At 40.4% G+C, this 25,430-nt stretch overlaps 3 protein-coding genes, 2 long non-coding RNA genes and 1 pseudogene across 17 annotated transcripts; 3 read left to right on the top strand and 3 right to left on the bottom strand.

Annotated features, from left to right (window-relative positions):
- Positions 1-2,231: 2,231 nt before the first annotated feature.
- On the bottom strand, positions 2,232-3,530 carry LOC123471574 (annotated as a pseudogene).
- A 545-nt stretch (positions 3,531-4,075) lies between these two features.
- On the top strand, positions 4,076-8,402 carry LOC123470450. Its single transcript, XM_045170723.1, has 7 exons — positions 4,076-4,177; positions 4,240-4,432; positions 6,947-7,105; positions 7,166-7,780; positions 7,845-8,068; positions 8,128-8,249; positions 8,369-8,402. Exons 4-7 carry the CDS (start codon positions 7,291-7,293, stop codon positions 8,400-8,402), a joined length of 870 nt encoding a protein of 289 aa, XP_045026658.1. The 5' UTR covers positions 4,076-4,177; positions 4,240-4,432; positions 6,947-7,105; positions 7,166-7,290.
- Positions 8,403-8,972: 570 nt separating this feature from the next.
- On the top strand, positions 8,973-10,900 carry LOC116932934. 6 transcript variants are annotated; one of them, XR_006642801.1, is made up of 8 exons: positions 8,973-8,989; positions 9,247-9,429; positions 9,502-9,742; positions 9,824-9,933; positions 9,996-10,133; positions 10,191-10,467; positions 10,531-10,624; positions 10,696-10,900. It is a non-coding gene; the product is annotated as an uncharacterized LOC116932934 (long non-coding RNA). The 6 variants fall into 6 exon arrangements; XR_006642799.1 differs by lacking the exon at positions 8,973-8,989 and adding an exon at positions 9,048-9,165; XR_006642795.1 differs by lacking the exon at positions 8,973-8,989 and adding an exon at positions 9,080-9,181.
- Positions 10,486-11,958, bottom strand: LOC123469602. 2 transcript variants are annotated; one of them, XR_006642803.1, is made up of 4 exons: positions 11,772-11,955; positions 11,635-11,702; positions 11,234-11,557; positions 10,486-11,138 (listed from the first exon to the last, which is right to left on the bottom strand). It is a non-coding gene; the product is annotated as an uncharacterized LOC123469602 (long non-coding RNA). The 2 variants fall into 2 exon arrangements; XR_006642804.1 differs by having other exon boundaries at positions 10,486-11,557; positions 11,772-11,958.
- A 2,097-nt stretch (positions 11,959-14,055) lies between these two features.
- LOC123469597 lies at positions 14,056-15,298 on the bottom strand. Of its 4 annotated transcripts, none has more exons than XR_006642782.1 (3): positions 14,991-15,287; positions 14,302-14,905; positions 14,056-14,238 (listed from the first exon to the last, which is right to left on the bottom strand). XR_006642782.1 is itself a non-coding variant. In XM_045168622.1 (3 exons), the coding sequence occupies exons 1-3, from the start codon at positions 15,232-15,234 to the stop codon at positions 14,149-14,151; spliced, it is 405 nt and encodes a 134-aa protein (XP_045024557.1). In that variant the 5' UTR covers positions 15,235-15,298; the 3' UTR covers positions 14,056-14,148. The 4 variants fall into 4 exon arrangements, 1 of the variants encoding a protein (XP_045024557.1); XR_006642792.1 differs by having other exon boundaries at positions 14,302-14,390; XM_045168622.1 differs by having other exon boundaries at positions 14,302-14,372; positions 14,991-15,298.
- On the top strand, positions 14,110-18,689 carry LOC123469585 (peroxiredoxin-4-like). Of its 4 annotated transcripts, none has more exons than XM_045168611.1 (10): positions 14,110-14,165; positions 15,193-15,279; positions 15,351-15,542; positions 15,822-15,856; positions 15,924-16,017; positions 16,127-16,194; positions 16,288-16,414; positions 16,515-16,606; positions 16,686-16,793; positions 17,893-18,584. In XM_045168611.1, the coding sequence occupies exons 2-10, from the start codon at positions 15,237-15,239 to the stop codon at positions 17,938-17,940; spliced, it is 807 nt and encodes a 268-aa protein (XP_045024546.1). In that variant the 5' UTR covers positions 14,110-14,165; positions 15,193-15,236; the 3' UTR covers positions 17,941-18,584. The 4 variants fall into 4 exon arrangements, with proteins under 4 accessions (XP_045024546.1, XP_045024548.1, XP_045024540.1 ...); XM_045168605.1 differs by having other exon boundaries at positions 14,117-14,165; positions 18,549-18,689; XM_045168613.1 differs by lacking the exons at positions 15,822-15,856; positions 15,924-16,017 and having other exon boundaries at positions 18,549-18,689.
- Positions 18,690-25,430: the final 6,741 nt, after the last annotated feature.

Genomic DNA, 25,430 nt, shown 5'->3' with positions numbered 1-25,430 from the left:
GGGTCCGTGTTTTGATCTAGAGAGGACTTTGAAGAGATTTTGAATTTTAATTGCTTTGCTGATGGCTACCTCGGTTTGTTTAATCCAACGCAGACTTTTGTCGAAGTGGATCCCTAGGTGTTTGACTCCATTAGCTTGGGGGATTCTTTTGCCATTCAGGAATAGTAGGGGTTCAATTTGGGTTCTTCTCTGTCTGCTGAAGTTTACTAGGATGGATTTTTCTGGCGAGAATTTTATTCTCCACTTTTTGCTCCATTTGCTGACAGCGTCTAGATGGGGGGTGAGTAGTTCTTCCGCTTCTTGGCCGTCGCTTGAGTGGACGTGACTTTCAATGTCGTCAGCAAACATGTAGGTTTCTCCTGGTGGTTGTAATGTTGGGAAGTCATCTATCATTACCGAAAATAGGAAGGGGCTGAGGGGCGATCCTTGGGGGACTCCGACTTTTAAGGGGCGGTCTTCCGATAGGGTGTTGCCTATTCTTACGTTGTAGGATCGATTGCGGAGGAGGTTGTTGAGCCAGCCCAGGATGTTGCCGTTCACGCCTTTCGTGCTTAGCTTGTAGAGGAGCCCTTGGATCCAGGTGGTGTCGAAGGCTTTAGCGATGTCGAGGAAGATGGCGTAGGTGTTGAGGGGCCTTATATTGTTGAATCCGTCCCGGATGTAGTGCTCGAGTCCTGTTAGGTTGTCCAACGTGCTTCTTCCTTTCCTGAAACCGCATTGAGTCTTCAATCTCAGGCCTTTTGTTTCGAACGACCATGATAATCTTTGGTTGATAATTTTCTCCATTATTTTTCCAAGGCAGGATGTGATGGAAATGGGGCGGTAGGACTCTGGTTTTTCTGCTGGCTTGTCAGGTTTTCGAATTGGGATGATGGTGGCCGTTTTCCAGTCTGGAGGGACGAAGTGAGTCGTGAGCATGCGGTTGAAGAGGTGAAGGAGGTGCGTTTTGTTGGTGTCCGTTAGATTAGCGATCATTTGATTGTGGATTAAATCTCTTCCCATGGAGTTGCTGTTTAGTTGTCTGGTTGCGTAGTTTAGTTCGTTGTTTGTGATTTGGGAGTTGAGGGCGTTGGGTTCGCTCGATTCGATTCCTTTGGTTATGTTGAGCTCAAGTCTTGGGTCGTCTGGGATATCTTCGCTTTGGTGGTCATATTGGATGGAGAAGATTCTGGTTTTTTCTTTTGCTGATGTAATGATTTGATTTGTAACAGGGTCTTGTATTGGGGAGCAGTTGAGGTCTGGGGCTCGTGTGCCGTTGATCCACGCCTTGGTAAAGGCCCAGGTTTTGGTTGCGTTGCTTTTTGGGCTGAGGTTGTCGATAAACTTGTCCATTGAATCTTTTTTGGCCTTGATAATTATTCTTTTTTTTTCGATTTCTTTAATTCTCCAGGCTTCTTTGTTGGACTCGCAGTTAACTCCTCCTTTGCTGGGGTCGCATCAATTTCGTGCTCTTCTTGCTTGAGCTACTGCTTTCTTGCAATTTACTGTCCACCACGCTTGGGCAGGTTCCGGTCTGACTTCTTCGGTTGGCTTGGAGAGCTTGATTCTGCTGGCTTTATTGGCTTCCATGATGGCGTTGTAGTAAATCAGGTATTTGGTTTCGGTGTTTTCTGTTGTGTAGTATTCGCTGTTGTAGATAATTCTGTTGATTTCGTCGTTCCAGGTGATCCAGTCGGCTTCTTTGAAGTTCCAGGTTGGTGGTCGTGCGATGGATATCGAGGGTTCGGACTTGACTTTGATGTGGATCGGGAGATGGTCGCTGTTGAGGTGGGGGCCGGTCGTTATTTCGGATGTCAGGGCCAGATGTGGTGACATCAGTGTCAAGTCAATGGTTGAAGAGGTGAGTGTAGTTGGGTTTTCCTTGTGCCTAAATTTGGTGGGGTGGCTAATTCTAGGTCGTTGTCTTCTTCTAGGATGTGGGCGATGGCGCGTCCGCTTTGGTTAGGGTGGCTGCAGGTCGTCTCCCATCTTCCGTGATGGGCGTTGAAGTCGCCTCCTACGATTAGATTTCCGCCTCTGCCCTGGATTAGCTGGTTAAGTTCTTCTTCTTCGATTGCGCTTCCGTTTGGTACGTAAACTGAAAAAATGTCCAAGAGGTGGTTCTGGTTGTTTCTTTTTATGGCTATAGATACACCAATTGCTTCTAGAGTTTTAAACTGGGGTGTAGGTATTTGGTGAAACTGAAGTGACTTGTGGATTAATATAGCGACTCCGCCGCCTGGACGGTCCGTCCGGTTTTTGTGAGCTACATGATAATTTTTAAATTTAACTGAAAAATTGTCTTTCCAATAGGTTTCTGAGATTAATACAATCAAGGGTTTGAAGAGATGTAGGTGGTATTTGAATTGAACTAAATTTGCTTTTGTTAAGCTTCTTGCGTTGTATTGAATAATCAACATCATTTGGATTTGCTGGGTGGTAGGGTTGCTAAGTTGTTTTTGTTTTGGAGTCTTTTAAGGTACGGGTTGGTGTGCTTGTCTTGGGGGTCTTGGGGGTTTGGATTGGCTGTTTGTTCTTTTCTCTTGGGTTAGGGGGTTTGGTGCTTCGTGATGGTCTTCTTCCATGGTAACGCTCGGCTCTTCTTGGTGATCCCCTTCCATGGTGTCGCCTGTATCTGCTAGCGAGGGGAGATTTTGGATTAGACCTATCAGTTTGTCTAATTTGTTGTTTGTTGAGCTTTGTCCTTTGTTGAGGTTGGATAGGGTGTTTTGGATCTGGTTGACCGAGTCTTCGAGGCCGTCGACTTTTTTGTCTAGTGTTCTGATTTTCTCCCGTTCCGTTCTAAGTTGGGTCATCTCTGTTTGGATGGCCAGGATTTGGCCTTTTAGTATCTCTGCCTCCGGGTTTGTTTCTGTGTTGGGCAGGTTTCTCCTGACTGCTTGGCTGTAGGTGGATTTTTGTTCATCTATTTGAGGACGTCCATCGTTGATGGTTCGGGAGATAGCTCTCATCTGTGAGAACTTGGGGCAGTTGGGTGAGCTTGAGGGATGGTTGTTGTTGCAGTTGACGCATTTTGGGGGTGCGGAGCATTTGGTCATGTCTTCGTGAGGCTTCCCACAGTTTGGGCATACCTCTTCGTTGCTGCAGTAGTTAGCGGTGTGACCTATCTTCTGACATCTCTTGCATCTGAGGGGGACTTTGGGTCTTTGGGTTTCAGGGTGGAAGACTAGGCCATTGAGGAAGATTTCGTGTGGGAGAGGACCTTCGAATTCTAGGGCGACAGTGGTGGATGGCAGTTTTTCTGTACCTTTGGTGGTGGTGAAGCGGTGGACATTGGTTACCTTGTATCCTTTTTGTTTGAGCGCTTGGTGGATGTCTTCGTTAGTGTCGCCTGTCGGAACTTGTCTTATAACCATTTTCTGCTTAGTGTAACTATTTGGGAGTGAGCAGGAAACTTCTATGCTGTCGTTCAGGACTGATGTGGTTTTCAGTAGTTCTTCTTGTTGTTTGGTGGAGGTGGGGCGGATGATTAGGTCACCTCCTTGTGCGATTGAGACTTTGTCGAAGCGGCTGTATTTCAGTTCGAGCTCTTTTACGATTGACGACATTTGATCGGATTTCATGTTCTTAAAGGTGGTGTTCTCATCTCTTTTCATGAAGATCGGCGGTAGCGTGTTGTTCACGTGGGAGCCCATGGCTCTAGAGGGGGGGAGGATCGGGCGGGATCGGCCTGGTGCCGGGCTCTTTCCTTGTCTGTGCAGGAGCGGGGGAGTGGCGCTTTGTAGAGAGAAGGGGGGGTGGATTTTTAAGCACTTTTCGACACGTCTATTCACTTTCAGAACTCCCGCGAAACTCGATTCGTTGAATTAAAAAAAACAGTGGTTACACATCAACGCTATCCAGCAATGGCTGCCGTCTGCAATGTTTGTATCGTATTGTTATGACTTATGGCAAGAGTTGCCAAATAAATAAATAGAAACAATTTTTTTTTTAATTGAAACAGTTCTTATTTTAAATTATGTCAATTATTCAATTTCATAAATACGGGTTTTTTTTAAACATTTGTCAGTTATTGTGACATAAAAAAATAAAAAAATTTTGTCAAGTAAAATAGAGATGTGTTTAGGGAAGGAAGCTAACAGGTGAAACTGCCAAAGCCGTAAAACGTGCTCAGTCGTATTTCTGCTTCCAAGAGTGCATCATCTCCACTTCACGAGTGTATGTTTCTGAATCACAGGTTGGATTAGTAGAATTATAAATTCACTGACGGTCTTGGTGAATTGTGGTTTTGTCTTTCAGAGATTCTTCTGGTTTTCGACGTACGCCGCCTTCGTTCTGCGTCTATTTGCTGCCATCACCAACTATTTTTCATTTGATTTCCTATACCGTCACCAACCGTCTGGTCGCTCCTTTGCTGTCGTGGCCAACTATCTTGCTGTTATTTCGTTGCAATCACGCGAGGTTTTTGCATATCTGTGGATCCCCAACAGAGGTAAATAAAATTTTGTTCTTTATTGCTAGATTAGCTAAACGTGGATGCTGGGGCTTGACACGGCGTCACCATTTCGAGGAACCTACACTATTAGCTACGTGCAAGGTAATTGTTGGTACACCTGCCACATGGGTTTTTCTTTTTGTTTTGCACTATCAAGTTTTCCCGTCCTCAAAATTTTTTTTCTCTAAATTGCAGAAATAGCTACCTATTTCATTCGAGATTATTTCGAAAATGAAAAGAATTACTTGTAGTGGGAAATCTCAAGCTGCAAACGCCAAGAAAATTCGACGTGAAGTGGAACGTAACATCCAATTATTAAATGCTTTTCAGTTACATGGTCAACAGCATAGTAGTAGTAGTTCCGAATCTGACGAAAACCAAGGGTTTTCGAACCACATTCCTTTAACTGAAACTGAGCCAACTGATGGCGATTTGTTCTATGAGTTTTACGATGACGCACCCTTGTTTTCTTTTGATGCTGACGAGGCTAATGCTAGTGTTGCCGAAAGTGACTCTGATTCGACAGATAATTCTGTTGAGATTGATGTAGATGATAATGCTTTGGTCTTTATTGAAGAGAACCCTCCACAAACGTTTAAAGATAAGTTGTCGTCGTGGGGCATTGATTGTGGAGTTCCGCATGTTCATCTTAATAAGCTTTTGACAATTTTAAAAACGCACGATTGCCATTATGAGCTCCCGTCTGATGCTCGCTCTTTATTGAAAACACCCAGGAAGGTGACACTCATTCCCATGCATCCTGGGGAATATTTTCACTTTGGTGTACTTGACGGTCTCAAGGGTTTGATTCAAGATAGGTTTCTTCCGGTGATTCGCACTGCCATTGCAATTGAAATTCTAATCAACGTTGATGGTTTGCCCATATTTAGTAAAAGCACCCTCAAACAGCTATGGGTAGTTCTAGGGATCATTCGGGGAATTGCGGGTCTTGAGAAAACACCATTCGTCATTGGTATATATTATCGTCTTGAGAAGCCAATAGGGGGTCCTAATACATTTTTGCGAGCTTTTATAGACGACATGAAAATTCTTCTAGAAAACGGATTTTTCCATTGCGATCGAATGTTTTCAATAAAAGCTATTATTTTTGTTTGCGATTCTCCTGCCCGAGCTTTTGTTTCAGGAGTCAAGTATCATTCTGGGAAAAGCAGTTGTTCAAAATGTACGACTACTGGAATAACTGCTTTTAAGCCAAGCGAAATTAGACGGCTAGTCCGTCCTAAAGGCCGTGTTGTATTCCCATATTTAGCTGCTCCACTTCGAGATGACGAGTCTTTCAGACAAAGAGAAGATCCAGATCATCATAACTATTATTCAATTGTCGAAGAGCTAGTGTCAGTCGATATGGTGTACGATTTTCCCGTCGACCCTATGCATTTGGTCCACGAAGGATCAGTTCGAAAGTTAATAATGACTTTGATGGAGGATAGCGACTTAAAGATCAGTCCTTATAGTGTTCGCAGGGTTAATAAAGAAATGACAGCTCTTTCAAAATTTACTCCGCGTGATTTTGCTCGTAGAGCTAGAGAATTTAGCTCGCAAATGAAGGCAACAGAATGGGCTCAGGCAATCGGCTACACAGCTCCTGTCGTGTTTAGAAACAGATTATCACCGGAAAGATATGCTAATTTGCTATCGCTCCTTGTTGCTATTAAAATTCTGACATCCCGAAGATTGTGCTTCATTCACAACGGTTATGCGAAAGACCTGTTGAAAGTTTTTGTCCAAAATGCGAGTCTATTGTATGGCGACGCCTTTGTCACATTTAATATTCACAATCTCATTCACCTAGCAGACGATGTAATGCGTTTTGGCCCCATATATTCCTTTTCTGCCTACGCTTTTGAAAATTTCCTTGGTATCATTAAGCGCTTGCTGCGTAAAAGTGAGAAACCACTGGAACAAATAGTAAAAAGACTGTTCGAAGTTCAAATGAGTTTTTGTCCAACAAGTCCAGCCGTTAGAACTGCCCCCACGCTAAAACTTGCACATAAAGGTGGCATCTTGTTACCTGGCGTTAGTGCAACAACTCCTCAATTCCGTCTTTTAGAGTTCAACCATTTTTATCTTAATCTTGAATGCGGTAACAACTGTGTGATGATGTCTGATCAAACCATTGTGAAAGTAGAGAACTTCGTTATACTTTCTGGAAAACCGTTTATCATTGGAAGAAAATTTGTCGATTTATGCAATTTCTATCCAGCTCCATTTGATTCCACTATGCTGAACATTTATCAATGTAAAATGTCTCATGATTTAGATTGTTGGCCAATTGTCGAGTGTATGTTTAAAATGTATCTGATGCCAATTACTGCAACTGACACGTTTGTTGTTTTTCCCATCGAAAACTTGTAGACATATATACGGCTAAAACCATATCATTTTTTTTTTGTCATTTAATGCCCAATAGAGTGAACGTTCTACTTAAAATGCCTCCTGTTCGAATTGGAACGAGAAAGCGGGTTGCTAAAGTATTTGGCGATTTTGTAGATGCTTCCTTTAGCGAGTCAGAACCTCCAAATTTACATACAATTCCTTCGCCACCAAATGTAAACAAAAGTATCCATGGTCATCAAGGTAGCGGAAGACCACCGAAGTCCGCGAAGAAATCAAATGTCATTCAAACCTCACAGGAATTGTGTAACGCTGGTAGATATTTGTCTTATTAAATAATTTCGTAATAATTTTTTATTTTTTAATTCTTTTTAGGCACAAGAAAAGACAGTGGCAACACTCCAGTGTTTCGCCATACTCAACAAACAAGCCAAGATACTGCAATATGGTCTTTTTCTGATCGTGGCCATAGTACTCTGGGTGACGAAGAATTGTTACCTATGGGTCCTAGAGCAACACAATATCACGGTACAAGTAACGAAACTACAATGTCTTACGACCAGAACAGTGAACCGGAACTGGCGGAATGTCATGCCCCAGACAACCAATTGGGCTTGAATTATTTCCGTCAGCAATCTAGTCAGCATCAGCAGCCTCACATTCAACCTGGCCCATCTACTGAAATGAATTTCCGCCAACAATCGAATGGACATGGTGGTCGTGGTGGTGGCACTTTGCAACAGCAGCTAAATCTCCCTGGCCCGTCTTCCGGAAAGAATCTCCGGCAACTACAAGATACTAATTTCTTTGATGCAGCAGAAACACAAGCATTTCCTGCTGAAGCGTGCAATGGAAACAAGCGACCGCAACTAAGTCAGCAACCGCGTCACACTGCATCAGAAGTGTCGACACAGGATTCCTTTGTTGGACGATCGTCCAACAAAGAAATCCTGCGGCAACCACGCAATCTTAACGAAATACCAAATGCAGGTAACTTATCGCGTAGCAAAAACTTCAGCAACGTCATTGTTAAATTTTTTATTCTACGTTACAGTATTTCAGGACTACGTGAAAAGAAGTTTGGAATTTTTGAAAATTCACTGTAGAGAAATGTCTGCCAAAATCGACGATCTCTTGGAATCTAGGCCAAAGCCTTGTATTTGTACTATCCAAAGAATGGAGGACAACGAGGAACAATTTAATTTGCCTATGGAGTCTTTTGCTGCTGTCGAAGACATGGAAAAAACGATGGGGGACCAACAAACTCGGCAGCAAATGGTAGTTGAAATTTTGTTTTGTTTACACAGTTAACCAAAAAAATAACTATTGATTTTCAGATTCTAATATTACTCCGATTGGGTGGAGTTTCCCTCCAGAAAACAGTTTACTCTAAAATGGAAAAGCTTTTTACCTGCGAAATCGGAATGCACTACACTTGGACCGGCAAATCCACAAAAAGGTTCGAAAAAGAAAAGTTTTCTGATTTAAAAAACATTTATGCTGCTATCTGTGGTGGGTTACAAACTCATTTGATAAGTTCTTATTCGTACAATGAAATTAATTGTTCTTTTTCTATAGGGGCCGTTATGGGCAACAAATACCTTTCCAGTGACGAGAAAACATCCGTAAAGATACATTTCCAAGTGACAGAATGGCTTCGTCATTGCCGACAAAATGTTATTAAAAGAAGAATAAGTTTCTGAAATTAAATAAACATTTTCAAACAAAAAAGTTTTGTCGCCTTTTTATTTTTTTTTATTTTATTAACATTTAAGTATTATTAAGTATAAAACAGCAGCTAAATGTGTGGGTTAATATGCCATACACGTATTTACCTGTCGTCGTGGGAGGAACATGGGACTGGCTGGGGAGTATAAAGGAGGGACTGAGGAGCCTATCAGGCAGTTGTCAGGCGACCAAAAAGAAGGTCCTGAGAGGATTTTAGTAACGTTACAGAACAGATTGGGGAGGAAAGTTGGAAGTTCTGGGGAGTTGCTAAGGAGCCTGGTGTGCCGTGTGGGTTATTGTTAAACTTTTTTGCACATTTTTACTTATTACCAAGGCTATGTCGGATTGTTATTACATCGGAATCGGATCGGATCGGATCGATATCGAATATCTAAAATTATAGATACATCGCTGTATCGGTATCGGTATCATGGTATATGGGATGGTAAACGTGTGCCTGCAACACACCCGGTAAGGCTTTGAGACCAGTTTTCAACTACCGAACATCTGTTTTATCCCCTTTGTGACACCCATCTTGCGGTAGTAAATAAAACTTTCCACATCTAGTTGAAGAAGCATGCAGCTATTAAAATTCTTTTGTTAATGGCGTCTCTGTTCGTTCTCGGCCGAAAATGCCAAAAGTGAAAGTGTGCTTTATTTGTGGTGTGATTGATAAGGAAAGTGACAAATCCTTTTTCTGTTTACATTTCTGTTTTACATTTCATTAGGAAAATTGGAGGAATGACAGAAAAAAATTGCCAAACCTGGGTTGACGAGAGCATCAAGGTTGTGCGAGGCACATTTTGAGAAAAGTGAAATTCATAAAGGAACTCAAGTAGGCAACGACTTTGTTCCAGCAACAAAAAATCGTTTGTTAACGAAAAATGTAGTGCCCACAAAAAATTTGGCAGGTAGCTATTAAACATAGTGAACTTGTAATTGGCAGTTTTTAAAAAGCTATAAATTTGTGTACCAACCGGTAGAGCAATCTTGAATCGGACTAGAATGGCTTTACAGCCATGTATCCTTAACATTGGATCAACAGCAGATACGTATAAATGTTAAGATGTTCTAAAAAAATAATAAAAACCGAAATATTGTGAAACCCAGGAGGACCAAGGTTACGTACTGAACCATGTACCAAAATACAGAAGCCACAGCCATAGCCAACAGAACTTGTTGGAGCTATAACGAGTTTAGTTCATCCAGATGCAACAATGACTGGTATTCATCTTTAAATCGAAATAGTTCTCTAGATGAAATAATAATTTTCATTCTTCTTGCTTGAATCACCAACTACCTCAGATGGATGCCACAAAGATGCTGTAATTCCTGCTGTTTGCCCCCTATTGCTTATGTTGTTGCCAACAAAGAAGAGAATGAATCAGTTTGTGTTAACATGACAAACGAAGAAGGTATTAGTCTTTAACTCCAACTCGTTTTCTAGATAAAAAAATAATTCTACTTTTCAACATAGTTCAATCATCAATTTATACCAATGGATGCCATGCAGAGGCTGTGATCCCTGATGCTTCACGCTATTCTTCTTGAGCTACTGATGTTGCAGCTGACAAAGAGAATGAAACAGCTTGCAATAACGTGACAAGCGAAACAGGTGCTGTTGTTGAAATAGAATTAAGTTTGTTTAAAATTATTATTGTTCGTTAATTAGTTGAAACATCAACAAGCAAAGCTGGATGCTGCGGAGTAACTTTGTGAACGAGTAAGGCGCCTCGATCTGCAATGAATACTAATTCAAACTGCAAATAAAATACATATTCATTGCTTCTCGCAAGAGGAACGTGTTCAGGAAGATTTTGCCAGATTCCTGCATCAATTGTTCAAAGAATTGCGCAAAGGTAGCAAAATTGCAGGAAAAAATAAAGGAAAAGGAAAAAACCATTAGACGATTAAGACAACAAAATGCACGTCTAGTTTCATATTTCAACGTAATTAAATTTTAATGATTCGTGGTTCTGTTACATATATTGACTAATCTGTTTTTTTATCAGGATATGGCCGGAAAGATCGAACAATTTAAGGTGGAACTAAAGAACTTGACTGAGAAGTCACTGGAAAAAACAAATATGTCACTTGAAACCACAAGTTAGTGTTTTAATGAATGATTCTATTGATTAATTTACACTAACATAATTTTTTTAAAATAATGTTTACAGGAGCAGGAAGTAATTAGAACATTCATTGTGAAGGGACGGACACAGCTTACGTCGGAGAGTGGGAAAGCTTACTCTATGTGATATGGTCCTGGCTTTTTACTCCAGTGTTTACTCTGGAAGATGAAAAGCACCTCGGTGTATAAACATTTGAGGAATAGAAGCATACTTCCTCTTCCACATCCAGATACAATCAGTAAATTTCTGAGATCAACTCCATGCAAGTTTGGTTATAACGAAATCGTACTCGCTGTATAATTCGTCTACAATGGACGTAAATGTGGGAATTGTCGATAACGAGGAAAAATACTGTTTTTTATTGGAATATAAAGGTTGCCTATTGAAAAGATTCAAAAAAGATAATGCAGCTGCCAAAAACTTAAGAGAATCCCTCTCATTGCTGGAGGAATTGAGAATACGTTTTGTAGAAGATATTGAATATGAACCTGCAGAAATAGGAGTAAATGAAGAGAATTCTAACCCAGAAGTCAACGAAATACTGTCAGACGAAATAGTGGAAAGTATCCATAATGATGCGTACGTAGCAGAAGATGAAGTTTACTATGTTGAGAAGAATCAGGATATTATGGTTTTTGGAGGTACGAAGAACCAAGGGATCTATGACGTAGTGGGATACGTGCTATACAGTCGCTGCCGGCATATCTTGAAATGCCAAGACTGCAAGTCTACTTGAAACTGAACAACATTTGATCCCAGAAAATTTCATTGCAGCAGATCATACCACCAGGAGGAATTATGGTGGGCTGAAGTATCCATCGATTGCGATGTTCAAAACTTTCAAAGAAGTAGAGACAATAGTCTCAGGCCATTTTCAATCTAACATTCATTACTATGTTAGGGACAGCTATAAAAGTATTTTGTCAAAGGTTTCCAAGTTAAATTTAATTAATATTGGTTGTGAAAAACATCAACATGTTTTACCTCATGTAATCTTCGAATATGTTCAAATTCGTTTTCATTTTGAAAGTAAACGAATCCGTAACCGTGATCTGTCAAAGACAAATTCCAGGGGAAAGGCTTTTGGAAAACATGCTAGGCTTGTTTGATACTTCTCATACCTTTCAGTTTCCCGTTCTTTCTTTGATGTTTGTTTGTTTATCTTCATATTAACCATTACTGAAAATATTACTAACCTTTTGCAATCCAGAAAGAAACACAAATGATTAATTTTTTTCCTTTAGCAGACAAATACTCAGTTTGTTTATTTGTTGCCCTACAGCAGACGAATACTCAGTGTGTCAGGTCCACGACCAACACAGGCTGGTCGCAGACTATCTCGTCGATCCTTAGCGACGAATCGCACCGTCACTTTTTAGCCCTTACCAAGAGCTATCCATTTCTGCAAAATTTATTAATTTTTGTCTTATAGTTTTTCCGCAATAAATTATTGAAATATTACGTATTTTTAGGGGGGGGGTACCTTTGACCCGCTTAACCGCACCGACCTACCCGAAAAATGGTGAACCGGTTTTCTTTCCTAATTAGTACACCCTAAGCAATATTTTAGCAAAATTGGATAGACCTTATCAAGATTTATCCATTCCTATAATTATTAAAACTTTTGGACATATAGTTTTCCCGATTCTCCCAAAATTGGGTTTTGGAACCTTTTTTCTCAGACCCGCACCAACCCAATGGCCCGTGGGTGACAATTCACAATAGTTGTAATGAAAACACACTAATATCTAATTTATTCCTGAGCAATAAAATTTAAAATGATATAATAAAGGTATAAATAGTTTATTAACAAAATAGTAAGTTAGAAACAAAATAATAAATAAATAAACATGAAAAACAAACAAATGAAGGCGGCAGCCCGACTACTCCACACACACCACAGGCCACACACCACAAGCAGAAGGGGTGGAATGGGCTATAGAGTGAGGAAAAGGAGAGAGCCAATCAGAGGGCCGGAATAGTCCCTATGGGATGTAGCAGTGACGGTTTCGACCCTTCGAGACCGTCTCGCGGAGACCAAGTTGGGCTAAGACGGTGCAATCGGTGCAGCACCGATTCTAACAACGATAAAAAAATCCCCGCGTCAAACTTCCCCGATTAATTTTTAACGGTAAACGTTAGCGGTGTACCCGATTAGAATGTGATCGGGGCCGAGCCCTACTTTTATGACTTTTATTGAAATGAAAAATAAAGTTTTGGAGTTCTACTGTCGGCCGTAATAATTATTTAAATATTCAGTGGAGTTTTACTGTCGGGTGTTGGGGTTCTATTGTCGGGTGTCGGGGTTCTACTGTCGGATGTTGGAGTTCTACTGTCGGGCATTAAATATCATATTTAAGGTGTTGGAGTTCTATTGTCGGACAGAAGAGTTCTATTGTCTCATGCTATTTGTTATTTTTAATTTTTTTTGCGGGGTTCTAATGTCTTTGGAGTTCTATTGTACATGGAGTTCTACTGTCGGATTTATCTACAATTTTTTTTATATATTTTTAAAAGTTGGGTTCTAATGTCTTTGGAGTTCTATTGTACTTGGAGTTCTACTGTCGGATTTACCAACAATTTTTTTAAATATTTTGAAAAGTGGGGTTCTAATGTCTTGGAGTTCTACTGTTTTTGGAGTTCTACTGTCTTGGAGTTCTACTGTCGCCATACCGTTCCCTAATAAGAGCCAAAAAACAAGGGTTACGACGACAACATCTGGCGCTCGCAATTATAGCCTCGTTGAAAAATACCCCCAAAAAACTTTAACACTTGTTATAGATACATAAACTCATGAATAAAGATAAAACAAAAGGAAATCAAATTTTTGAAATGAAAAGTGTGCTAGTTTAACAGCAATATGGCAATTGAGTTGTTAAAAAGAAAAAAGTAGTATGTTAAAAATATACAAGTTTTATTATCATGTTAATTAAAAATTTTCTTCTTTTTCTTGTAGTTAATTGAATTAATCACTTAGGAAAAAAATCTATAAACGGATTAAACATTTTCACTTAGAGATAAAATTAAAAATTTAGAAAAATATACTCACATTGATAGTATGATATTGTATAGACTAGAACCGACATACCCATATCCATAAATATCTAGGTAGAGTCCTTAACCATCATTCAAATACCGATGTAGATTGTTTGATTGAAATGATGAAAATATTACTTAGTGGACACAAATCTTTTTCAAAGAGGTGATTTTCTACACTTACTGGAATTCTTTAACTAAAAGTTAATGATTCTAACATACTCTTAATTAAAAAATACAATAAAACCCTGTTTTTGCATAATTTTGTATTTAGGTTTTCGAAGCAGTAGCAGTAGCGAGCGCCAGAGGGTGTCGTCGTAACCCTTGTTTTTTCTCTGATTAGTTGTTGCCAGCAGAGTCATAGAGGGGATCCCCTCTATGACTCTGTTGCCATGTAACGCGTCACCGCCATAGGAGGTATACGAGTTTACAGGCCTTAAGCATTAAGTAGGCCTTGCTCAGTCAGAGACCTTGTTGAGATAGGGCCAGGATAAAATGCGGACGCGGACCGCGGACTGCGGACAGGAGAAACTGCGGACTTTCACCTGCGGACTGTCCCAAAAATTTTGACAGATTTTTCGTGGACTTAGGGATAAAATGCGGACCGTTTCGTACATGGAGCGATTGAAAGTGCGGACCGGACAGGATAAACTGCGGACTGGTATCTGCGGACTCCATGCCCATATCTGATATTAAATTTCAAACTAAAAATAGTATTTAAAAGTCAACATATGCATTATTCAAAATATGAAAGTAAAGGACAGTTTATATAACATGGTTACTTCTTAACTAGGTAAACTCTTGGTACAACAATGCAAATAAAACATGTAATAAACTTAAAAGGATTTGGGGTATTTCCAAGGGGTTTTTAAAAATTCCTGAAAGGCATAATGCTGTTCTTTTGGAAGAAATTCCTTGTGGTACCATTCTTTGCAAAGTTTGGTACCACATTGCCGCCTTCTGAAGGACGACTTAACTGCGCTACGGTTGTCTAATTCAAATTCTTAGTTGTGCATAAAAGAAAATAGAATATAATGGATTTGGCCTATAGGAAAAAAAAAAAACAAATAGTCAGCTGCTAAGAGCTGTGCGCATTTTTATTTTTATTCATTGGAATTGTTGCATGCATACATATTTTTAAAAAGCAACAGTTATCGAACAACAGCCAATGCATGACAAAAATAAGGTTGATCTGTCTTGACTAGAGTAAATTCAATGCCTGTAAAAACAAGTCAAATTTTGCTGCTATATATATTATGAAATTTTAATGTTAAATACTATTATGAAATGAAGACTTTACTTACCAATTTTCTGCCTTACCAACGCATAGACATGTCTATATGGAATGCTGTATCCCCGTATAATACGCGGACTGCGGACAGCTACCCTGTGGAGAAACTGCGGACTGCTGTCAAAAATTTTGGGCCAGTCCGCAGGTGAAAGTCCGCAGTTTCTCCTGTCCGCAGTCCGCGTTCCGCGTCCGCATTTTATCCTGGCCCTGTTGAGATAGTCGCCAACATTATTTGACAGACGCAATTTGTGCGGCATCGATGTCACATACTCAACAGGCCCGGCTGCATTGTTTTTCTACTGGTTGTTAATTTTTACTTTTTTATTTTCAAAATCTCATCCGTTATAATCCACAAGTGAATTTCATTAAAAAGATTGTACAAGAAAAATTATTGGGAAGAAGATGGACTCGAGAGCTTTTTCGTTCGTGGTGCAAATAACAACATTGTTGATTGCAGTAAGTATTGTAAATGGAGATGAGTGTCAGACATATGCTGGTGGTGCTGTCTACCCGAGGGAAACAGGAAAAAGCAGTGGACATTCTTTACAATGGACAAAAGCCATGAGTATTATAAATTTATATAAATCTATTCTATGTATGTAAATGTACTAGATTTATCATAGTGTGCACTCGTTGTGCATTTTCTTTTGCTTTATTGTGTTTTAGTTAGCATTATTTTGTGATTAAATAGAAGTTTGCAAAAATTTATAATTAATTGTATGTGTGAATGTATAGAACTTTGATAGAGGACTGCAAACAGTTCAAATTTTGTTTGGCAGGAAAATAACAAAGGATTTCATGCTTTAATTCTGTATATGTATATATATATATATTTTTTTTTTAGTATCAAAACCAGCTCCGTTTTGGGAAGCAACAGCGGTAAATTGTGCTTCGATAATTTGTTTTCTTACTACAAATAATTTTTTTCTTGATTGCCTCAATGTAGGTAGTGGATGGCTCATTTAAAGACCTTAAATTAACAGATTTTAAAGGAAAATACTTGGTTTTCTTCTTTTACCCTTTGGATTTCACTTTTGTCTGTAAGAATAGGTTTTTTGTGATTTACAGTTTTTTTTATATGATACTTTGTTTTTCTGTCCTTCAGTATATTGCTGGGATTATTATTATATATTAATTGGAATTATGCAGGTCCAACAGAGATTTTGGCCTTCAATGATAGAATTGAAGAATTTCGAGCATTAAACACTGAACTTGTGGTAAAGTATTTAGAGTTATATAGATTCTTTTCTTTTTTGTTTTGTGTTTTTGTTTTGGTTGCTTGGTTGCTTGACTATTCATAGTAATTCTAGGCTTGTTCAGTGGACTCTCATTTCACACACTTAGCATGGGTCAATACTCCCAAGAGAGAAGGTGGACTTGGGCCTTTGAAGATACCATTGCTCTCGGATTTATCTCACAAGATTTCAACTGATTATGGTATGTTTGTTTTTATTTTATTTTATTTTTTTATTTTTTTTGTGGGGAAGGGCCAGAAGAGTTAAAGTTCTGTTAACTAACTCAAAAAATGTATTAATAGGAGTCTATTTAGAAGACATTGGTCACACACTTAGAGGTTTATTCATAATTGATGACAAGCAAACACTGAGGCAAATCACAATGAATGATCTGGTATTGCAAACATCGAATGATTATGATATATTCTGTTTACGGTTTATACTTAGCTCAAAATTTCACTTATTCTATCCAGCCAGTAGGCAGATCAGTTGATGAAACGTTAAGACTGGTACAGGCGTTCCAGTATACTGACCACCACGGCGAGGTTTGCCCAGCTGGATGGAAGCCAGGGAGCGATACGGTAATATTGTTCTAACTATAAACAAACATTCCATATTTTAAACCATCCGTGGTTTTGTCTGGCGAATTTTGCCTGCTTTAAGCTACGTTTATATCCATAGTTCCGATGTGGTTCTGTCGTTTTTATGCGTCTTTAGCCTTAGGTCGTTGACTTACACAGACCGTATAGGTAAAGGAAATTCAAAAGAAGTGTCGTTTTTAGAAGTTCCTTAGCTTTTCCATCTCAATACCATACGATCATAAAATATTTTGTTTAAAGTGTAACATCGTTACATTTTCCCGGCGATACTTATTACTCTTCTCCCGAATCTTTTGCATGTCGTATGTTGTCGGGAAAAAACAATAACGATAAAATGTGTTTGAATTCGCATAATTTTACTATTAAGCAATCAAAAGTCATTGCTTTCGGCTGTCGAGCTAGTTCAGTTATCCGGAGAAAAAAGACATTGCTCCACGAGAAATCTTCTCCGGATTCAAGCGCTAATAGATTCTTTTAGATAGAATATTTCGTTAAGTTTGGAAATTTTGATAAACAAAAATTCAAGTTTAATTTTCCTTCTCTATCCGTCTTTTATGGGCGCATGTGAAATTTGTGTGTTAACGGAAATAAGTAAACTTCGTATGCTCTTTCATTTAGCAATGGTGGTTTACATGAAGAAATATGAAAAATTTTATCCTTATCTTGTTAAAGTAGTTTATAGAAATGTTCTCGTCTGTAAAAAAAGATTCTACTAAAACAACATTCTTTCGTCTAAAGCTCCTATTTTACTTATTTGCATAAAGTTTGCTTACTTTACTTAGTTTTTCCCCGTATTCAACAGCTGGCTAAATACTTAATTTTGGTTTGTGGTAAATCGGAAACCACGAAAGCTTCTATTACAATCCTGTTCAGTATTTTGCTTTAATCGCCTAATGCTTACCTACAGTAAACATAAATATTCTTCCCGTATTTGCAGCAAGATTTTTAATCGTGATCTGTTGAAGAACACATGGTCCTTACGTCCGTATATATAAAGCTTGCTTAGTCGCATCATTCATTAATCTGACTCCGAAATTTTCATTTATTATTCATTCATTTTTTGGGGTTTTTTTTTTTTTAGCTTTATCGTTTCAGAGTGATGGTGGGGAATGGACGGCAAGAGCAATGAAAGTGAAAAGTACAGTACCCGCGCTAAGTTTCACACTACTACTTTTCAGTATAACCGATGGTTCACTATTATTTGAAAAGGGAAAAAATCAGTGGAAAAATCAGTTCTTTTATGATTAAAATTGTATTTTTGATTATAAGTTTTAAGTTAATGCAAAAAAAATTAGGAATACATTACCCAACGAGAACCGCTAAAAGTGCGGAAAACCACTGCGCGTTTCCAAACTGTGCACGGAGTACTGTATCAACACGCTTGGCTATTGCCATATATTTTTAATAGTTACCAGCTTCTGTTTTCTTCGTATGCTTTGACAGGTGTATGAAAACATTACTCTTTAAATGCATAAAAAATTAAATACGAAAAAGACGACCAATTTTCATGCATGTCAATGTGAACGTAAAGTCAACAGTCCCACCACAAACCTCATGTCCTGAAATATGCTCTCACTGTAAGTCGTTGCCAATGGTTTCCTTCCAAAAGTTGACTAGGTTTTTTCCCTCTGCATCGCGAATGCACAAAATAATTCTGTTTCCGTACATGAATAACTGATCTCACAGAAATTCTACGTGTTTCTGATGTAATTTTTTTTTCTTTGTTGGATGTATTAGATTATTCCCCATCCGGAAGAGAAAAAACTCTATTTCGAAAAACAAAAAGATGAAATTTGATATACTTCAACCACTTATGTCGTCAAAGAATGATGACTGATGAAGATCAGATGGATGTTCCAATAAATTGGGTTAACACTATTGAATATTCTTGTTTCGTTCTTAACTTTCCCCCTTTGGCTTTTAATTAAATACAGTACCCGCCCTTAGTATCCGAACGCTAGGGCCATTTAACCCAGCGTCTTATGGCGAATTGTGTGTCGCACGGATAGGGAAATGGGGTAGTAAAAATTAAAATAATGGAACAAAAAAAATTTCCAGTGTTAAATAAACAATAAGCTATCCAGTACAATTTTGTTTAATTATTTTCCAACAAGATTTGGTGATTAGCATGCTAGTCATCAAATATCCGAACACGACTTCGCCCTATGGGGTGCTAAATGACACAGTGCCGGGGTCGACTAGCCGATGGAGTGGCAGCCAACAGGATTGGAGCAACAATGGGTATGCAAGAGATTTGATATATTCCTATTCTAGATCTCTCCCCCCAGTAGCTTTAAGCAATATTGTGGGGAAGGATTAGACAGTTTGGAGGGCTTGGGGGCTCATTTCCGCTAATCCTTGGATACTTAAGATGGTCAGGAGTGGGCTGGAACTTGAGTTCGAGTCGCCTGTGATGCTTCAGTTTCCGACAAACACACGAATGAGCGAGGGACAGTTGAGCATTGGGCGTGAGGAGGTTGGTCCAGAAAGGGGCGGCCGTAAGGGCCAGTAGGATCCGATTTGTCAGCTCGATGTTCATCATAAAAAAGCAGTCGGGCGGATTCAGGCCTATAATTAATTCGAAGAAGCTCAATCAGTTTGTGGTATAAAGACATTTTAAGATGGAGAATCTGGCTTCACTCAGACATTTGATCGTGAAGGTGGATTGGATGGTGAAGTTAGACTTGAAGGACGCGTATTTAACGGTCCCTGTCCATATGGATTTCCACGAGTTCCTACAGTTCTTATGGGAAGGGGAAGTATTCCAGTTCACCTGTCTTGGTTTTGGCCTGGCCTCAGCCCCCTGGGCATTTACTAAGCTTTTGAGACCGGTTGTAGCCTTCTTGAGGAGCCTCGGGTATAGAATAATCGTTTATCTCGACGACCTCATCCTACTAAATCAGTGTAAGAACGTCATCGTAGAGCAGCTAGCCTTTATCAAAAGATTATTACGAGTTCTGGGTTTTGTGACCAATTTGGAGAAGTCTGTGGAGACGCCTGCCCAGTTGATGGAATTTTAGGGAATGATGGTGGATTCGGTTTGGATGCTGTTCCGTTTACCAGAGAGAAAGGTGGAGTCGATAGGAGCCAGGAGCATGGAGTTGGCAAAGAAACCAAGAGTGGCACTGAGGGAACTAGCAAGTCTGTTGGGCAGTTTTACCTGGGCGTCAACAGCCGACCCGTTCACGCAGGCTCACTACAGGTAGGCACAGGCTCTTTATATTGAACACTCAAGGGTAAACGGGGGGGGGGCCTGGAGTCGCGGGTTTCCCTTTCACGACCAGCAAAAAAGGAGTTAGAGTTGTGGGCAAAAAACCTGACCGCTTGCGAGGGCCAGTCCATGTTTGAGTAAGACCCGATCATGTCAATCTGTGCCGGTGCGTCGCTCTCGGTTTGGGGCGGAGTGTGGCGATCTCCGCACCGGTATGACTTGGTCACAGGAGGAGGCGAGTCGCCACATTACCCGTACGCGACGGTTAGCTAGATAGAAGCTGGACGCAAGCTTCGTACGGCAGGCTTCCATAGTAGTGTAAGCTTCCACGAGACAAGCTAGATTTGCTCCGATCCAATTTAAGATTTTTCAGCTAGCATCAGACTTGGGTTATTCAAGCTTAGTTAGCCAGCGCCGTGCGAGCTTGGATCTGTCAACTTGAAAAAAGAAACTCCTGGAACTGGATTCGAACCCGAGTCTTCCGCGTCGCAGACGCTGCTTCTTCCAATCACCTATTTGACTTATAATATATAAGAATTTTAAATACTAATTATCAGTAGTCTATCCTATACAAAACTTATCTCATCTTCACAATAAAACATTCCGCATAAATATCTTACTTTTAACTTTTTATTGTTATATTTTACAAGATATAATTAATGGGAATATCAAAGAGCTATCTTCTGTTATTTTTAAAAATTGCAAAAACTTGTTTTATTTAAATAAATTATTTTTTTTCTTATGACGGATCGTTAAGACAAGTAATATTTTAACAGATAATTGATTTCCTAAAAAACTAGCTTAAGAAATATAGCCTAACTTTTCATAATAAATGATTCTAACTGAAATTCGCCGATGATTTAATAATACTATTATAATATACTAGCAGCCCACAACATCCAAGCTAACCCTTTCATGCGCCAAGCTTGACACCTAGCTGTAAGCTATATTATAGCGCGGGGGAAACTTGAATAAAGTAAGAGTTTTGTTAGCTAACCGAACTCAAGTTACCCTGTAAACGATAAGCTTGACAACTGCAAGCAAGTGCGGGTGCAGTTTGAAGAGGCAAGAGCTTTGTTAGGTTTCCTAACTCAAGCATACCGTTACATACAGCAAGCTTGATATCGGTAGGCAAGTGAGGGGGAAGCTTTGGTGAAGCTAACGCCAATACCCCAAGCTTGACTTGGTTTCGTACGGGCAATGAGCTGGAACTGTTGGAGGCCTTCATTGCACTTAGGTCATTCGCCGCACTGGAAAAGAACTGTACTGTCGAGCTCAGACTGGACAATACAACGGCCGTCGCATATATTAATAAAAAGGGGGACACGCATTCCGAATCGTTGACACGTTTAGCCATACAGGTCGCGCGCTGGTGTGAGGAGCAAAATGTTAAATTAAGGGCTCAAAATTTACCGGGCATTTTGAACGTTATCGCAGACAGGGAGTAGAGAAAGAGGATCGACTAGAGCGACTGGCAACTGGAACCGAGGGCATTTCAGGCTCTTCGGAGAGTTTGGGAAGTCTCGGTCGACCTGTTTGCAAATCCCTGGAACGTGCAGCTGACGTAATTTGTGTCTTGGAACCCGCAGCCCGGATGGGGTAGGCATGGGATGCGTTTTCACTGAATTGGGCACAGCTGACTGGAGCGTATGCGTTCCCGCCTATCACGGTCATTCGAGATTGCCTGTCGAAAACGTGGATGGTAGAAGAATCAATTTTGTTATTTTACCCACTTTGGCCGGCTCAGCCGTGGTTCCCAACGCTGATGAGCATGGCATGCGATCTCCCTCGAGTCTTGAGACCGAGCCCAGGGCTTCTGAAGTCGGTCAAGGGGGAGACGAACCTACTTTGCAGCGTCCCCGGCTTCCGATTAGTCTTCTGGAAGTTGTCAGGGTGGTCTACGGAGAGCAAGGATTTTCGGGAGAGGTGGTCGAGCTATTCTTGGGGGCCATCAGAGCAAATACGACCTGCACGTACGATAGTGCCTGGTGAAGTTGGTCAGATTGGTGTATGGGAAGGGGTTCAGGTCCCATGTCTAATGATTTAATCGTGGTAACGGTCTTTTTGGCGGAACAATCCAGATCGAAATAATACAGCACGGTCAATGTTTATAGATCTGCCTGTCTTCCCCACTAGAAATAGTTGAAGGCTTCCCAGTGGACCAGCACCCAAAAATTGTTAATGAAAAGGATTTATAATAAGAAACCACCAACAGCGAAGTATGACTCCGTTTGCGATGTTATCATACAGTGCTGTCACACCTCAATGGCCAAGAAAATGCGTCTCTCTCACTAAGTGCATTGACGTCAAAATTAGCTACACTCCTGGCTCTGGCCACTTTAATTCAAGCGTCGGACTTGGCGCCAGTAAATTTGAAATCCATAGTATTCGCGGGAAATAGAGTCTCCTTCGCCATCAGCAGACTCCGCAAGGCCCAGAAGGTGTCCAGGGGCCCTCATAACGAAGGCTTGCTGTTCATCAGCTCGGTAGGTCAGCACAATCCGGTCAAGAGCGTGACAATACCCGGCTGGATCAAGCAAGTCTTGAGAGAGGCAGGCATCGACATAAACATGTTCTCAGCCCACTCGACACGGGGAGCCGCGGCTTCAAAAGCAGTCGCAGCGGGACTCTCAGTCGAAATGGTTCTGCGCGCGGGTTACTGGGCTTCCACGTCCACCTTCAGAAAGTTTTATCATCGTGAAGTAGCGACGGACCCATCACTGGTCGGAATCGTTCTTCAGCCAGATGGAAAAAGCAGCCGCCCTCCCTCCCTACCTCTGTTATTAATGAATGGTCTGAGGAGACAACGGCCGGCTACTCCCGGCCCCTTTTTTTCCCTACCCTTTAAAAACAGCTGTCAATAAAATGGTCAACACAAGCTCAAATCAAATCGAATAATCTCGTACAATTATAATTGTCCAGGCGTAGACTGGGACAATTGTAAATTGTGTGACAAACAGCTCGGCTTGAACTTGGTGTGTTGACCTTTTTTATTCTAGCCCTTCCTACGCAAGTAACGAAACATAAAAAACCAAAAATACGCTCAGAGTGGAGAAACTGTTGGAAGTAAACTCGGAATCTGTGTTCGATTGTTATGCTTCAACATCAACGTTTTGTCTCACTTCCACTTAGTACGATCGTCTATGTATGATTTTGTTGTCCCGCTTCCCTAAACCCTAGGGTCGAGAAGAACGTTTTTTCCCCTCTGTTTTTTCACTCTCAAGACTTGAGAAAGTATCTTCCTTCTGATTTAGAAGAGTTTAACTAAGTTCTATGCAACTACTAGTTAAATACATATCTAATCAAACAAATTGTGTTATTTATCTGCTGAATTTCAACAGGTTTTGGGCCCAGAATGGTGATTTATTTTTTGTTGTGTAATTCGCTAATCTTAGCGATGGCTAGGGCTCGGCCCCGATCGTTTTCGATCGGGGCGAACCGCGGTTCGCCGGCTAAAAATCACCAAACCGTCGGTTTGGTTAAGCCGTTTTTTACTTCGGTGCGGTTCTCGGTTTGGAATTCGGTCAAACCGGTGCGAACCGCCGCCATTTTGAAAATTTTTTGAAAATTTGACGGAAATTTCAAATCAACCAATCAAATTGCGTTGAGCGTAAAGTGGCACCAATGGTTGCCAGGTGGGACCTGAGTTGAACTTCGAACTTTGACTAATTGACTTAATTGAGTCAGGTCGTCAGGCTGTCAGGCATTGCTGTAATGGCCTAAATTATCAAACATGGCTAGAGATATGTTAAGTATTCCAGCCACTAGTGCAGGCAGTGAGAGGGCGTTCAGCACTGGAAAAGATTGTTTTGGAATTGCTAGGATGAGCCTTAATACCGAGACTGTTGAAGCCCTCATCTACTTGCGCTCCTGGTTTAAAGCCGGTTTGCTCAACGAAATTGATTCACGTTCCCACAATCTGACTGAATTCGATATTGAAAACATTGACGAATGATGATTCAGAAAATTGTTGTAATGATGTGGGGAAAAATACAACTGGTTTCTCTCATAATTTACGACTTATAGAGCAGTAAAACCTCCTGCGTTGCGCGTTTTCCACAAATGCGAAAATCTCATTTGTGTCCAAGTTGGTCTGCTGCGGCTGCAGCGTCTTATGGAGAAACCATCTTCTTCACGTTAAAAATTAAGTTTTCATAACTATAATTTAGATTTCCCTCTTTTCTTCCTAGCAGTGGGTACCCTATTCATCTTTTCATTTCCTAATTTTTTTTTCTAGCTCCAGTTCTATCTACTTTATTTTTATTTTATTTTTGTTTGTAAGTTGCTCGTCTCTTTTAGCCGAAGAATTTCGTTTGCTGCCAGAAATTCGTCTGCTACAAGGGGATGAACAACAAACCATTCACAAACAATAGCTAAATAAAAATAAACCAGATAGAACTAGGGCTAGAAAAAAAATTGGGAAATGAAAATGAATAGGGTACCCACTGCTAGGAAGAAAAGGGGGAAAATCTTAATTATATTTATGAAAACTTATTTTTTAACATGAAGAAGTTGGTTTCTCCATAAGACGCTGCAGCCGCAGCAGATCAACTTGGACACAAATGAGATTTTCGCATTTGTGGAGAACGTGCAACGTAGGATGTTTTACTGCTCTATACTGTTGTATAAACTGTGTAAAACTTGTTGTGTAAACTTGTGTAAACTGCCGCGGTTCTTACGGGTCACACCGCGGTTTTTCCTAAACCGCGGTTTTTTACATCGCGGTTTTTCCTAAATCCGCGGTGTGACCCAACAAACCGCGGAAACCGCGGTGCGATCGGTTCCCAAAAATTGATAAACCGAACCGCACCGGTTTGGCCTTTTTAAAAAAGGAACCGCGCGGTTCGGCCAAAATCGTACCCGATCGTCGCGGGGCCGAGCCCTAGCGATGGCGTCTATTCTTCAAAGGACGTTATTCATACTAAGAAATTTGTCGGAACAGATTTCTCTTTCTGGAAGTTTAAAGTTGAGTTGGTACTGGAACAGCATAAACTGTTAAGTCTGATTAACGGCGAAGAAATCTGTCCTCTACCAGATGTCCAAGAAGAAATTGTTGTCACCGATCGCTCTATGGAAGACAAAAAAAGTAGCCAGCCCGTTCGTGTTTGATTAGTACGACTGATGACTACTGTAAAACACTGTAAATTTTTTTTTAACGGTTTTCGTACCCATTAATAGTCTGAAAGCGGTGGACAAGAGACGTACGATTTAGCAGATAAAAACTGACGGTACGTTTTCGAAAGCGAAAATCGTCGGTTTTTTCGCAACGATTGTAACAGAATACCTATTCTGCAAGCATGGCTTCTTCACTGTCTCTCCCCTACATGCCTCGTCACACAGACTTCACTAGAACCCACCATAAATCTGCAAGCAGCAACAGAATAAACCTATTTCCCATCGACTCCTAA

Source organism: Daphnia magna, linkage group LG1 (assembly GCF_020631705.1).
Source record: "Daphnia magna isolate NIES linkage group LG1, ASM2063170v1.1, whole genome shotgun sequence".
NCBI lineage: Eukaryota > Metazoa > Arthropoda > Branchiopoda > Diplostraca > Daphniidae > Daphnia > Daphnia magna.
This window is presented reverse-complemented; position numbering and strand designations above follow the sequence as displayed.